General features: G+C 31.9%; 1 protein-coding gene across 1 annotated transcript; it reads left to right on the forward strand.

Annotated features, from left to right (window-relative positions):
* Positions 1-730: 730 nt before the first annotated feature.
* Positions 731-6,925, forward strand: LOC123887168. Its single transcript, XM_045936455.1, has 16 exons — positions 731-996; positions 1,764-2,870; positions 2,980-3,094; positions 3,207-3,405; positions 3,494-3,703; positions 3,789-3,881; positions 4,038-4,085; positions 4,178-4,531; positions 4,698-4,964; positions 5,057-5,370; positions 5,454-5,621; positions 5,722-5,838; positions 5,924-5,999; positions 6,081-6,176; positions 6,278-6,390; positions 6,666-6,925. Exons 5-16 carry the CDS (start codon positions 3,548-3,550, stop codon positions 6,682-6,684), a joined length of 1,821 nt encoding a protein of 606 aa, XP_045792411.1. The 5' UTR covers positions 731-996; positions 1,764-2,870; positions 2,980-3,094; positions 3,207-3,405; positions 3,494-3,547; the 3' UTR covers positions 6,685-6,925.
* The last annotated feature ends 9,099 nt before the right edge of the window (positions 6,926-16,024 follow it).

Genomic DNA, 16,024 nt, shown 5'->3' on the forward strand with positions numbered 1-16,024 from the left:
TTTTTATTTTTTAGTTTCTTTTGAAAAATATTTAAACATGCTTAAGTGTATTAAAACATTTATTTGGAAAAAAGGTTGAAAAAAAGTCTCCCGACGAAAGTCGAGGTTTATTAGGAAAAAATTTCTTTTTGAAAATATTTTTGGTTTATTGAAAGTTTTTGTTTATTATCTTTTTTTTAAAAAAAAGTTATTTTTAGCGTCGATTACTCGGACCGCAAGCCATCCGGCAAGAAATCCAAAGTAACCGAGGGGTGGAAAGTCATCCGTCCGACCACTTCTCCTTTTTTGAAATCCTCTTTATTAGAAACAAAAAGTTTTTTTTTTCAAAGGGATAAGTGTAAATACGTGACACAAGGTTAATGAAAAAAATATTTATTCCCTTGGATTTAGACACAAACACTACTACAATTATGGCTTACAATAGCACTAATTTAATAGCACTTTTACACAAGTGCTATTAAATATGTCACTCAAATTCATATAATAGCACTTTACTAACAGAAGTGCTATTGTAGGTAGTGAATTTTTTTTATCAAATGTGTTTAATAGCACTTTTGTGTAAGTGCTATAATAAGTGTACTTAAGATAGTACTTTTTGTTACCTTAGATAACACTTCTTCAAAAGTGCTATTATTGGGCCTTCTAAGTGAAAAAAAAAAAAAAAACTGGAAATTTCATTTTGGCGCTGGATCTAAAACACATTTTGCGCCCTCAGTTTTCAGTTTTCACTCTCACTTTTCACTATGAGATTAAACCCTACCCAAACCACCGTAGAACTGCTCACCGTCTCAAACCACCGCCGCTCACCAGCTTCTCACTTCTACCGTCTTCTCACACCACCGACGAACTCGCCGTCTTCAATCTTCGCACCATCTCGTCTCCAAATTTCCCCGTCAAAAAATTGCTTCTGTTGAACAAAATTTCCTCGTCTCCAAATCTTCGCCGTCTTCAATCTTCACACCACCGACGAACTGCGTCTTTGAAGGCTTGAAGGAGGTACAAATTTCCCCTCTCTGTATTTTTCTCACATGATTAGGAATTTTTCTAGAACGAGTGGGTTTCTTATTATCATTCTCTTATGTCTGCAATCAATTGGTTATTTATGAGATTGATAGAATTTGAATTCAATTTGATGATGTTTCTATTTCAATTTGAATATATACCATAGGATGATGTTTCTATTTCAATTTGAATTCAATTTCGTGCTATGTTGGCAGTGAGAGAAGAAAAGTGATTTTGTGGGTTACGGGATTTTGTGGGTTACGGGATTTTGTGGGTTACGGGATTGAATTTGGTTTGTTGAATTCAATTTGAATATATACCATAGGATGATGTTTACATGATTTTGTGGGTTACGGGATTGAAGAATCTGAGTGCAGAATATGAAATATGCTTTCGAGAATTGTTATTTTATTATGAACAGAGATCAGTAGCTGTCTTTGTTACTTTTGACACACTTTGAAGTTAGCTAGCATATACTAAAACACATGTTAGTGATCATGGATCACTTGTTCTGGTTCTTGAACTTGGACTTGTTAGCTAAGACAGTTAGCATGATTCTGTTATACACAAGTATAGCCTAAGATGAATAATTTGTTAATTTTTTTTAGTTACTTTTTCAGTTTGAAATGCAAGTTTTGAGTTTCTGTGATGAACTTATACACAAGTCATGAGTTTTGAGATGTATTTCCCCCCCTCATTTTTTGACATAATGGTTCATCTAACAATCCACCTTGTCATGGAAATACAATATTGTGGACCAGCCTATATGAGATGGATGTACCCGATTGAACGTTACATGAAGATATTAAAAGGGTATGTGAAGAATCGAAGTCGACCAGAGGGTTGTATTGTTGAGAGGTATATAGTTGAAGAAGCTATTGAGTTTTGTACCGAATACTTCTCTGATGTTGAATCAATAGGGCTTCCAATGTCACGACACTCGGGCAGAACAACAGGGGAAGGGATTGGTGCAAGTAAAGTAGTGACTATCTCAAAAATCAAATGGGAGCAAGCACACTTGTATGTCTTGCACAATACCGAAGAGGTTGAGCCATATGTTGAAATGCATAAGGAAGAGCTTAAGAGTTTGAACCCTAACAAGAATGAAAATTGGTTGACAAGAGAGCACAATCGAAGTTTTACATCATGGCTAAAAAATCACATTTTTACACAATTTGCTGAAAATCCAAATTCAGTTTCAGAAAGATTGAGATGGCTAGCAAATGGTCCAAATCTAGATGTTCTCTCTTATTCTAGATATGTAATTAATAAGTATACATTTTATACGGAAGATTATGATCACCAAAGCACTATGCAAAATAGCGGTGTCACGGTTATAGCAGAATCTGTACATATCTCAAGTTCCAAAGACAGAAATCCCTCATTTGCTAAATTATCATATTTTGGGGTTATTGAACATATTTGGGAGTTGGATTACTCATGCTTTAAAGTTCCCGTGTTCGGTTGCAAGTGGGTTGACAACAACAATGGCATTCAAGTTGATGATTATGGGTTCATGAAGGTGGATCTCAATAGGGCGGGGTACAAAGACGAGCCTTTTATTTTGGCATCACAAGCTCACCAAGTGTTCTATGTCACTGATCCTGATGATGAAAAGTGGTCTATTGTGCTTCTAACTAACAAAGTAAATGATCACTATAATCAAGAATGTGAAAATATTGATATTGAGGATGACCCTTTCATAAACACATCGCAATCGTTTGATAATGATCCGACTATGGATGATATTCTCTATATGAGAAGAGATCACGATGAGGGAATTTGGATCAATCCATTTCGTGTAAATAAAAAAAGAAGTAACAAGCCAACTAGGAAGAGGAAAAGACGAACTTGAACGTTTGTGTATGGTATAGTAACTTTTTTTTTATTCTTTTATTATTATTGATTCTTAGTATTTTTCATTCTTAATATTATTTGTATGGTATAGTAACTTATTTAATTATTTTATTATTACAGGTGAATGACGTCTAATAATGATGAATGTGCTCCTAGTAGAAAGAAAGATGTTAAACGCGGTTTGACCCGCATGCAAAAAACTCACAAAGCTAAAAGCAATGGAATAAAAGAAGAGGTAATGTTTTCTTATTTCAAATCTTGTTGATGTTATAAACCACCGAATCTTGTTGAGGTTTAAACCTTATTGTAAAGAATAAATATCTAAAATCACAAAGTGATCCAAACAGGACAGAACTGAAACTTATTGTGGTCTGTTACGTACAATGGAATGCAAAAGGTCAACCGATTGGGCATAATAGTGAGGGTTTTGTTAGTTACATTGGAGTGATTGTTCGTCTGCTAGTTCCACTTGATACGAATAATTGGAGAGCGAAAAGAAACACGACGTTGGCCGGTTATAAACAAAATGTTTGGGAAGCGATACAAGTAATGTGCTAACTCAAAGTAGTTGTAAAATATTATTTTTTTTGATCTATTTGTGTTATATTTTGTAATGAGCTATGATATGTTGCAGAAAGCATATGTGGTTGGCGATGAACGTCGCCATTACGTACTTAGAAAAGCTGGAATGTTGCACAGGGCATTCAGAACTGACATGAGACAAAAACATCTAAGAGACAGTGATGGTAATTATAAAGAACATCCTCCGAGAGACTTATATCCCCAAATTACAAAAGAGCATTGGAATAGTTTTGTAGCTTGGTCTAAGACCGATGAGTTTCAGGTAATGTTATTACTTAAAACCTACTATTTTTAATTTTTAAGTACATATATTTTGTAGTAAGCTTATAACTTTTTAATTAATGTAGAAACTTAGTAAAGCAAACCGGGAAAGGGCGTTAGATCCTGAATATCCATATAGAGGTTCACGAAAAGGGTATGCTCGTCTAGAAGAGGATATGGTAAGCATGTATACAAATGTATTGTATAAGTTAAGATGGTAGAAATGTTTTCTTTTTCATTTCTATGGTAAATTGTTGAAATGTATATAGATAAAAGAAGCGAAAGGAGATGAACCACCCCTTGTTCGTGTGTGGCAAATTGCCCATGCGGATTAGAATGGAGCTATTGACAATGCTAATGTTCAAAGAATTTTGGATAAATGTGTAAGTCAAATATTAATTTTCTGCATACATGTCAGGTTCTCTTGTTAATTAATAATGATGTTAAAATGTTTTCTCCTGCTTATCAATGTCAGGAGGAATTAGCACAAACATTACCCGAAGAAGAGGTAGAAAATCGTGGGCGTAAAGACATATTATATCAGGCTCTAGATCGCCCAAACTACTCTGGCCGTGTTACGGCTATGGGTTTTGGCGTATGTCCTAAAGACGTGTTTCAGCCTGAAGTTCCTGCTGCCAAACAAAAGACAGTTGAAAATATTCATGCTATGTATCATCAAGTGATTGAGAGATTGAATATACTAGAGAGAGAGAAGGAAGAGAGGCAACGAGCCGATGAAATAATAGGGAAACAACCAGAAGCAGTAGAGAGAGAACAACCAAGTGTCATGGACTCCTGTAACCCTGTTGACTTTGACACCATTCCGAAGGTTTTTTTTTCTTCATATTCTGTTATGTTCTTGTTTCCATGATCTGTTCTTGTTGTTGTTTCCGTGTTCTGTTCTGTTTTTTCTTTTTCTTTTCTGTTTTTTTTTTTTGTTTTCTGTTCAAGTTATTGACGCATTCAACTTTTCGTAAACTTTTGCAATGGTTTAGGGTATCTCATCAATCAAAATATATGTAGCATCCCCTAGTCGTAAATTGGTGGCTCGTGGCAAGTTACATAACACCGATGGTGATACGGTGCATGGCATCAAATTACCATTGGGATATGTCAAAGTTACGGTTGAAGTTGTAATTGTGGGAGATGCTCCGTTGCCTATACCCGTTGAAGATGGAGATGTTTCGACGATTGGTCAGGCGATAGGTACAATTGTGGCATGGCCATTCAGTCTTGTCGAATTTGTTGGTGAATGTGGAAAGGTAAATTAATTACTTATTATGAACATGATTGCTAATTACTATATATTTGTTTTATTATTTGATTACTAACCTCAAGTGATGTAAATTTTTAGATCAATCACAAATTACAAAATAAAGATAAGAAAATGCAACGTAGTGCTGAATCAGTTGCTTCACCGAGCAAAACTAGGAAGAAAATGAAAAAACAAGAGCAGTCACCTAAAGTTGGCGATTCAAATTTTTCAAAAAATTTAGAATTCCTTCAAACTTATGTGACACACATGTGGGCTGCGGAGTCGGTGTTGCAAGTAAGTATGGGGGAGAAAGTATTCGGTGAGGAATTTCCTGAGCATTTGCATGCAGAGCATTTAAATGAAGTCCTTAAGCATGAATGGCTAAGTGCAACTGTTATCAACCTTTATGCTAGGTATTATCACAAATGTTCTCTAATTTATGTTTGGGAGGTAATATTAATTAATATCTCAAGTACCGTTTGTTTTTCATTTCAAGGTACTTATATGACAAGTTCATAAGTCCCGGGGGATTAACAAATAAGCTATCTTTCTTATCCCCACATGAATCACGTGATGATGTTAAAGGAAATCAAAGCATTTCAAGAATATTGTTAAAAAATAAGAAGATCAAGGATAAAATGATTCTTGCACCATTCAATTTTGGGTGAGATTTATATCCAAATTTAGTTTTTTAATTTTAACAAAATATGGTAAATGTGTTGAATATGAATTAACACAATGCAATACTTAAATGTTGGGTGTAGGGATGTTCATTGGGCGTTGCTTGTCATTGATCCAGATGCCGGAATTATATATTTCTTGGATTCGATGGATAGTGGCTCTGAATCAAGACTTCTATTTTGTAAAAATAGATTTGAAAAGTGAGTCTGTATTCTTTTATTTTAACATATATATAGTATGATTATTTATAATATTGACTCATTGAAGTTAATTTTAATTTGTTAGTGCTTTGCTAATTTACCGTGCCTATAATCAAACTAAACCGGCAAAATCAAGTAGAATCAAATGGATAAGAATAAAGGTATTTTCTAATTAGTGTTATTTTTACCTAATAAAACTAATAACAATGAAATTTATTGATGTAAATGTTTATTTTTTTCAGTGTCCCCAGCAAACTAACACTATTGACTGTGGATATTTTGTGTCGCGCTTTATGAAAGAGGTTGTCATGCAATATCCAAAGAAGATTCCCGATAATGTACATGATTTTAATTATTATTGTTATTATTAATTTGTAAACATAAGCATAAGTAATGTAATTCAATTCTAACTAAATTTTGTGGTTTTTTTTACTTGAAGTATTTTGATGAATACAAATGTGGTACATACTCTAAGGATAAGTTAAGTGAAGTGAAGGATGAATGGGCAGGATATATTTTCACAAATGTTATCCCCGGCGGAAGTTGGATAATGTAAGTATACTCTTCTCTGATTTGGGTTTATTCCAATTTTTAGTCATGATGATTGTTTTCGGTAATGCTCGATTGAGAGCTTAGTTCTTATCTGGGAGTTCGGTTCTCCTTGGAAAATGATCGTTCTGTTGCTATATGTCTACTATTTTAGATTACAAGTGGTTAATTAATGTCTAAGTTTGAGTTTGTCTTTGTTAAGCATGTTAGGAGAACTATAAAGTTATGAAATGTAGTTGCTGCTAAACTTTTCCATTCTCTTCTTTTAAATTTTTCAGGGACTTCTTGGAAACATGAAAGATGCTTGGTTGGGCAATTGGCAGAGGAATATTGTTTAGGTTAATTAGCTTGTCTTGTTATAAGTAGTGTCATGAACATCATCTAGCGGGTTAGGTTAATTAGTTTGTTTTTGTCTTGGACACAAAATTGTCTTGCTTCTTTGTTTGTTTTGTGAAGGATGGGAGACTATGTAATGTGATGGTATTTATTGGCCTTCTTTGTGCCTTTTTATATCTTTATTAATATAACTTTGCCTTTTGTATTATTGGCTACTATGTTTTAAGTTTCAAATTAAGCTTCAGGTGAAAAATACAATTTAAAGGTAGTAGAACTTACATGTTGAAAACAGAACAGCTGCAATTAAGCTTCAGGTGTAAAAACAGAACAGACATGTTGAAAAAAAAAAATTAAAGTGTGTGATGAAGTGCTATTAAAGGTAGGGCAAACGATAGCACTTTTAAACACAAGTGCTATTGAAAATGAAACCTATGATAGCACTTTTCTGAAAAGCGCTATTAAAGTGTGTTGCCAAAACAGGCCTACTATAGCGCTTTAGAGTACAAAGCGCTATTAAATATTGATCATACAATAGCGCTTCAAAAAGTGCTATAATAGCTACCGACCTACAATAGCACCAGCTTCAATAGTACTTCAAAGTGCTATTAAAGCTAAAAAAAAATGCTATAGTAGCCCTTTTTTGTAGTAGTGAAATATCATGAAGATAAAATTACAACAAAAGAATAAAATTGCAACATATCTTTTATATTATAAGCTTGTATACACAAGCAAACCCTAAACCCTAATTTGTTTTCCCTATTTTCCCTCCATTTTATCTTACAATTTTTATTAAAAAATAATACAATTTTGTCTTGAATAGGATTCGAACCCGCAACCCTCCAATGCAAGGCAATTTTTCCAACCACTATGGCAAGTATACCAATTGTGATTAAAATTATGTGCAATAATTGATAAGCACCATCAATTTTAAAAGTATATCATATCAAAATTATTGTAGACTATATTATTCATCACGAAATATTTTTATGTCTTTCCTGATCAATGTTTTTTTTCTACCGGATCATAAATTTAGAGAATAATTATCATGTGAGATTTGGAAAGTTATTATCACGTGTGATTTGAAAAGTTATTATCAAACTTAATTCTGCTAAATCAATTTTTTTTTGCAATACAACCAAACACAACCATAGTCATGTCACTAATCACATTCATTATTTTGATTTTAACATTGCAGATTTAATATTAACCGATGATCAATTAATACAATTTGCACTAGCAGATATTGAGATGATGTTACGTAGTTGTGGGAAGAGTTTAAAAGAATATCCTCTAATGCCTAGAGCAGACACATTATTAGTTCCTGATATACAAAATAGTTTAATACACGACGAATTGAATTATAATAGAAAATCATTAGCTGAGGAACATATTAGATTGATGTCAACTATGACTTTAGAGCAACGTAAAGTATATGACACAATCATGACAAGAGTTAACGAAAACAAACCTGGTGTGTTTTTTCTTTATGGTTATGGCGGTACAGAGAGGACATTTATCTAGAGGGCCGTGTCAGCCGCATTACGCTCAAAGGGTGAAATAATTTTAACAATTGCCTCAAGTGGGATCGCTGCATTGCTTATACCTGCCGGTAGAACAACACATTCAAGGTTTTGTATTCCTCTAAATGTTGACGAGTTTTCAACATGTACCATAGTTCCTAAAAGCCCTTTGGCGCTATTAATACAAAAAGCAAAGCTCATTATATGGGATGAAGCACCAATGATGCACAAATACTGTTTCGAAGCTGTTGATCGAACTTTAAAATATATTCTCAAGTCTGTTGATGAAAAAAATAAACATGTTCCCTTCGGTGGAAAAGTTGTTGTTTTTGGCGGAGATTTTTGACAAATTCTATCAGTAATACCCAAAGGTACAAGACCAGAAGTTGTTTATGCTACTATTAATTCTTCGATTCTTTGGAATTTTTGTGAAGTTTTAACATTGAGTAAAAACATGAGGCTTCTCGGTGGTGCTTTGAGTGCAGACGTTGAACAAAGAAGATTGTTTTTTGAATGGGTTTTGGGTGTTGGAGATGGAGAAATTGGAGATGACAACGACGATGATTTAGAACTTGACATTCCATCAGATTTATTGATTCCAAATTCAGGTGATCCTCTTGCTTCTATCGTTGAAAGCAGTTATCCCCAACTTTTACAAGACATAAACGATATAACGTATTTCCAAAATAGAGCTATACTAGCTTCTAAAAATTCAATAGTCGACACAATAAATGATTATATGTTAGATTTAATTCATGGTGAAAAAAATACATATTTGAGTTATGATACTCCACTCACACAAAATGTAGACAATCAAACAGTGGATGATATTCATACTCCCGAATTTTTTAACACTATTTCTACGCCAGGTCTTCCAAATCACAAGTTGAGACTTAAAGTTGTAGCTCCAATTATGCTATTAAGGAATTTGAATAAAAAATTAGGATTATGCAATGAAACAACGTGCTCTTGAAGGAAAAATTATTTCAGGAAGTAATATTGGTGATCAGGTTTTCATACCTAGATTTTCTCTGACACCATCTGACGTGAGAATTCCTTTTAAATTTCAACGGAGACAATTTCCTATAATGATTTCTTTTGCAATGACTATTAATAAGAGTCAGGGACAATCTTTAAAGCATGTTGGGATATATCTTCTGTTGCCAGTGTTTTCACATGGTCAGTTGTATGTTGCAATTTCAAGAGTTACTTCTAGAAAAAGATTAAAAATATTGATCATCGATGACGACGATGAAGATACGACTAAGACTGCGAATGTGGTCTATAAGGAAGTCTTCCGCAATATAACATAATTTTCTTTGTATGAATATTTTTCCAAAATAATTGCTGAACTATCGTTTAATGTTACTCAACTTTTTTCATATACCTTACATTATTGGAATTATCATATCTTATTTAATCATTATATAACTTACAGCTAATCAGACCCGTGCACCGCACGGGTCGATGTTCTAGTTTTTTGGTATTTTTATATATGAAAGAAAGTAACATTACAACATATATTTGAGATTAACACAAAAGAGGAAACTAACATATTTTTGGCATTTTGATAAAGAAAACAAAGAAATATTTTTTGGGATTTTTTAATGCTGAATATAAATAAAAGAAAATAAAACAAAAAACAAAAGGGTAAAAAAAGACCAGAAGGGGGGACCTGGATTCGAACACAGATCCCCTGTGTGACAAACCCATGTCACAACCACTGCACCAGCACGGGCGTTCTTGTTAAAGCAATGCATAAACAATTTATTTGTATTAAAACACTTATTTAAAAATGAAGAAAACCAGCAGAGCTACTGTTCATCGTCTTCCTCATCCAAACCAAAAAAATTCAAATTTCGTGTTTTTGATTCTTGCATCAAATTGGACATATAAATATACCATTTTGCTCAGAATTTCACAAGGAATGTAATGGTACCATCTAATTGAATTAAAAGTCAAAAAATAACACGAATTCTCGTCAAAACCCGAAAACCTTATTTTTTCTTCAAAATGCAATTAAGTAGCGTACATGAAAAATCAATGGAAAATAGATTCGGTGTTTCGTTCCCCACATTAAGGGCTACATGTTTGCTTCAATAATCTTTCAAAATGGTGCATATATGAAGGAGTTCAAAGTTTCGAAAATTTACCTATTGGAGCAAAGGTCCAATGCCTCTTCTTTTCACTTACAGATGAGAAATAAAGATCTCTTTAGCTTCCTTGTACCTCCAGGAAGCTAATAGTATGCGTGGATTGCCTTGAAAGTTTCTGAATCTTTCTAACCAATTCAACTTGCAAGTGATGAAAAATGGAAGTTGGGAGATGGTGATGGAGGTGTTTCAGTTGATGATCAATGCATACAGAAGCTTTGTTATGATGTATTGATGATGTTTTGATGGAAAAAACTCAAAGAAATTGAATGGTTTAGAGATTTCGAAAATTTGGATTTTTGAAGTTCTTTAATGGAGTTTTTGAGTGAATTTCTGTGTCCTTGAGTTCTGAGGCTTGAGGGGCTTTTATAGAGGTTTCCTTTGGCCTTCAAAAGTGGGTGGAAGTCAGTTTGGTTGCATCTCAATGCTGGTTTGTCTCCAAAGTTACAAAAGTGGTTGAAAAAGCTTTGTGGTTCCAAGATGAGATGGAGTGTACAAGGAGGCAAATAGGGAGGCTTTCTCTGAGTTTAGGGAGTTGCTTCTAAACATTAAGATGGAGTGTGATCAGAAGAAACAAGTTAGGAGCTCAATGCAAAAGTTGTTGGAGAAAACTGAAACTTTAACAAAGTGTTTATGAACTTTATGCATGTTGCTTGGATAAAGCTTCAAGTCTTTGTGTAATGTATCAAGGGTCTGTGTAAAACACTCATTTTTCTGAGATTTAGAAGCAACATAGCCTGCAAAGGAAGCTCCCTTAGGTTTGGCAAGGGTTTGACTTGAAACTTGACATGAAATTGGACCTTTAAAAACAACTCTGTCATGGCTACTTCATCACTTCGAAACTTGGTCCTCAAGCAAGGTAAATTCATGATCTAGGTACCATTGGAAATATAGCATGAGCCTATACAACTTTCATGTTGATCACCTTTCCTGAATCAATTGGGATTATAGAGAAAACTGGACAACAAATGTCAAAGTTTCAGCTGTTTGACACTTAGAAAAATTCTAAGTGTTTTTTTGACAATTTTTACAATTTGACATCTCAACTTTGGAAGCTAGTTTCTTCCAATATTCATGAGATTTTGGTTTATAATTTCCACAATAATGAATTACGTCGTGTCCCCTTCAAATAAATCCCTCCAGCATGAAAAATGATTGCTTGTATTGATCACAAATTGTCCATAAAGTCATGCACTTGGTAAGCTCAAAACTCTTAGAAAAATTTCTAAGTGTTTGAGAATTTCAAAATTGCTAAGACCTTGACTTTCCACTTTGATTTCTTCCACTTCAAGAAACCTTTTGGCCTCAAATGTTCGTCAACTTGTAGTATCAAATGCCCTCTTTAAGATCAGCCATCAAGCATCTCAAATGGGTTTGTAGATTGTTCCAAATTGTCTTGTGAAGTTGCATGGATGATCATGAAGATTTGTACTTAGAAGATATTTCAAAACCTAAATCTTTGACTTTTTTTGAACTTTTATTGACTTTCTTGATTCTTGACGATCAAACTTGATAATCTCACATGTTTTTCTTAATTCTTGACCTTTGAGGTTCAAAGTTGACTAAAAAGTCAAAAGTCAAACTTTGACTTTGGCTAATAGTTGACTTTTTATTAATTGATCCACACATCTTCAACTATCAAACATTTGCATGTCTAAAGCTTCTTGATTCAAAAACCCTGTCTTACCAAAGAAGCAAACACAACAAGATATCTTTTTGTATTTTTGTTAGTGATGCATAGAATGCAATGATGAAAATATGAGATGGGATCTTAGGTCAAAAATTGGGGTATGACAATGAGATACAAGCACAAATTCAATGTCGCTAAAAACGTAAATGATGAATCTGCGAACAAACTCACAGCATCCAAGTTAATAACATAAAACGGCATGCTTAAGCCTACAATTAATGTGACAAAATAAAAGTAACAGAAGTACTCATGTCTTCGGATCTTCATCGTTGATGACTTTGTCATTGATTGAATCGGTAGTTGATCAAAGTTGATCTGTCAATCTGAACCAAACGAACGCCACAAAAAACAGGAAAGCAAACAAGCACTGCACGAAGACGAAGATCAAACAAACACCGCACGAAGACGGGACGCACTAAGGCAAATAAATCACAAAATAAAATAGAAACACTCTAATCTATGTGAAATTTCACTTATTTAAACAAAAGCAAATATAAAACGATCAAGAGGGGTGATTTTGGATCAAAATTGACCCTAAATCACCCCTCTTTAGAAAATAAACAAGAAGAGAAGGCAATAAGAATATGTGTTGTTGTGCGGCGGCTAAACCTAATTCACCCTACGACAAATTAATATTAATCAACTCAAACTTTAATCATACATACACTTTAAAGGTGAATAAATGTAATGTTCAGGCTTCACCAAAAAAAAATGTAATGTTCAAGATTCAAACCCCGCCCCCTTCACATAAATTTAAAGTGCGATGTCCCTACAAATTAAGTTAAACTCACGAGAATATCATATATACTAATTTTTTTTATATAATTATACATAATCTAATATTGTACAATAGAATATAAAACTTTTAATAATTCATATTTTTCATTGAATATTACCCGTGCATTGCACGGGTCAGTTATACTAGTATACTATAGTGCTTGAGTATCATGCTATAAGGGCACCCGATCAACTATCCAAATAAAAAATTTAGCATTAAACCAATAGATTTGGTCTAGTAATAAGAAATTTAGATAATATCTTAAAAATCATATCATATAGTAAAATTAGCACTAAATAATTCAAACAAATTATGGCATTTTGTATTATCAAGAGGTTAATGTCTACTATACATTTAAGAAAACATTAATATAATGTACCTATATTTTCCAACAAACCACGACTCTTGTATTTTTCATAAAGACTACTAGTAGTTCAAGATAAAAACAGAAGAGGCATTCAACTACTTGTCCTTTGAGTTTCTATGAAAACGACTAAGGTTAATCTATCTATCTATCTTCTATCTATATAAGAAAACAAAATGCCTATGAAATTTCCAATTTGCCTCTATTTAATTTTTTGACACATCGTTGAATTCAGAGTTATTTTGTGTCTTTATTTAAAAGTTAGTACAAATAACTTTTCATTATGTGATGGTTACTCATATTTTAACTTCAAGTTATTTTATCTTCCCAAAAAATTGAAAAATCATTTTTTTGTAAAAAAAAACTAAAATATTGATAGAATAAAAGCTAAAAAAACTATATTGTTAATAATTTTATGTTATAACATATAAATTGTAAGTAACAAATAAAAATAAATTGTTAATAATTTTATGTATTGATAGAATAAAAGCTAAAAAACTATATTGTTAATAATTTTATGTTATAACATATAAAATTTTATGTTATAATATATAAATTGTAAGTAACAAATAAAAATAAATTGTTAACAATTTTATGTTATAACATATAAATTGTCAGTAATAAATTAAAATAAATAAAGTTTGTGACATTGTTGTCTATGTGAGTAAAAATAAGAGCGTGTTGTTGTTGTTTTTAGGGTCTAGACTATTATTATTTTTTAGAAAGTTGGATTTGGACATGGACCAATGTTATAAGTGATAACATTTATAATTAATTGTATAAAAAATAAAAATAACACGGGTCACGGGCCAACCCGCAAACCCGCAATTTTAATGGTCCAACCCCACGAGCAAAAATATAAACGGACCAAAATAAAATGGTCTTAAATCCCTGTGGACTGCGGGTTAAACAGGTCGACCTGAGACCTTGACCCATATACCCAGCTCTAATATTTATACTTATATATTAATATGAAAATCTACTATTTTTTGTGATTCTCACGGAACTTGTGTTTTTACTAATACAATATATTATTTTGTCTATTTTTTTTAAAATAATTTTACGGGTTATATTCATATTAATACGGGAACCTAATTTTTTTGGTTATATCCACGAGTCTTATATTTTTACTCATATATTAATAAAGTTGTTTTTTTTTTTTTTACAATTTTACGGATTATACTCATATATTTATACGGGGACATAATCTTTTGTGTGAATTTCGTGGGAACTATATTTTTCCTCTTATTAATAAGGTTTCGCATTCTTTAATAATTTGTGTAGATCTAAATTCATACTCATATTTTTTTTTAAGCAAAAAGGGTGCAGATGGAGAACCAACTACAACACCTTAGATAGATTAATAAAAAGAAGGAAATACAAAAAGAGAGGGGGGGCATGGACCAAAACCTTTTCAAGTAAAAAAAGCAAGAAAATAAAAGCAAAAACTGCAAAACAAAACAAAGAAAAGAAAAACAAACGCAACAAAAGAGAACGAAGGGACACAAGAACCTTTTTTTTTGTGATTTCTACAAGACTTATATTTTTAATCATATATTAATAAAGTTGTTTATTTTTTTTTTTTTGTAATTATATTGGATCATATATTAATACATGGACCTAATTATTTTGTTGATTTTTACGAGTCCTATGATATATATATATATATATATATATATATATATATATATATGGTTGCCCATTCTTTCATAATTTCTCCTGATATATATTTATACTCATATATTAGTACAATGATCTAATATTTTTTGTGTGATTTATGCGAGGCCTATTTTTTACTTTTATTAATGAATTTTCCAATTTTTTATTATTTTTTGTGAGACATATATTTATATTCATATATTAATACGAGAATCTGTTTTGTGTGATTTTTATGGGACCTATGTGTTTTACTCATATTAATAAGTTTGCCCGTTCTTTTATAACACTTGTGAGACATATATTTATACTCATATATTAATATGGAAACCTTTTTCTTTTTGTGATTTCTACGAGACTTATAATTTTATTTATATATTAATTAAGTTGTCTATTTAATTTTATTTTTTTACAATTTTACGGGTTATATTCATATTTAATACTGTGACCTAATTATTTTTGATTGTTTTTGTGAGACCTATATTTTCACTAACATATTAATATGATTGCCTATTTTTTTTAAATTTTTACGGGACTATATTTATACTCAAATATTTAATACATGAACCTAAGTTTTTTGGTGATTTTTACACGACCTATGTTTTTGCTAATATATTAATAAAGTAGCCTATTTTTTCATAATTTCTACATTATCTATATTTAAATTCAGATATTAATACGTAGACCTAAGGTTTTTTTGTGATAGTTTTTCCATTGTTTTTTTCCTATTTTTTAAACAAATATTATATCCTTTTTATTTTTTACTATTTCATGTTATCGAGGAGCGGCAATGCCGCAACTCTCGTGCGGACGCTCGGGTGTCCGCTAGTTAGGATAAACTTTAGATAAACTTTAACGAGAGATTAATTGATGAAATATTAAATAAATACTCCTATATTACATTATGTAATATACTACCAGTATATTCTAAATATATACTAGACCATTTAAATATATACTGGCCAATTTAAATAAATAATGGACAGAGTGTTGGGTACAATGTCAAAACTGTCATAAAGAATGTAATTATAAATTCACCATATCTTGTAATTTAATCTTTCAAGTTTCTTAATATCCAAACTTAGAGTGGGATCAAAATGTTATATTGACCATTGGCACTACTTTAAGAAGCTATTGGAA

Source organism: Trifolium pratense, linkage group LG5 (assembly GCF_020283565.1).
Source record: "Trifolium pratense cultivar HEN17-A07 linkage group LG5, ARS_RC_1.1, whole genome shotgun sequence".
NCBI lineage: Eukaryota > Viridiplantae > Streptophyta > Magnoliopsida > Fabales > Fabaceae > Trifolium > Trifolium pratense.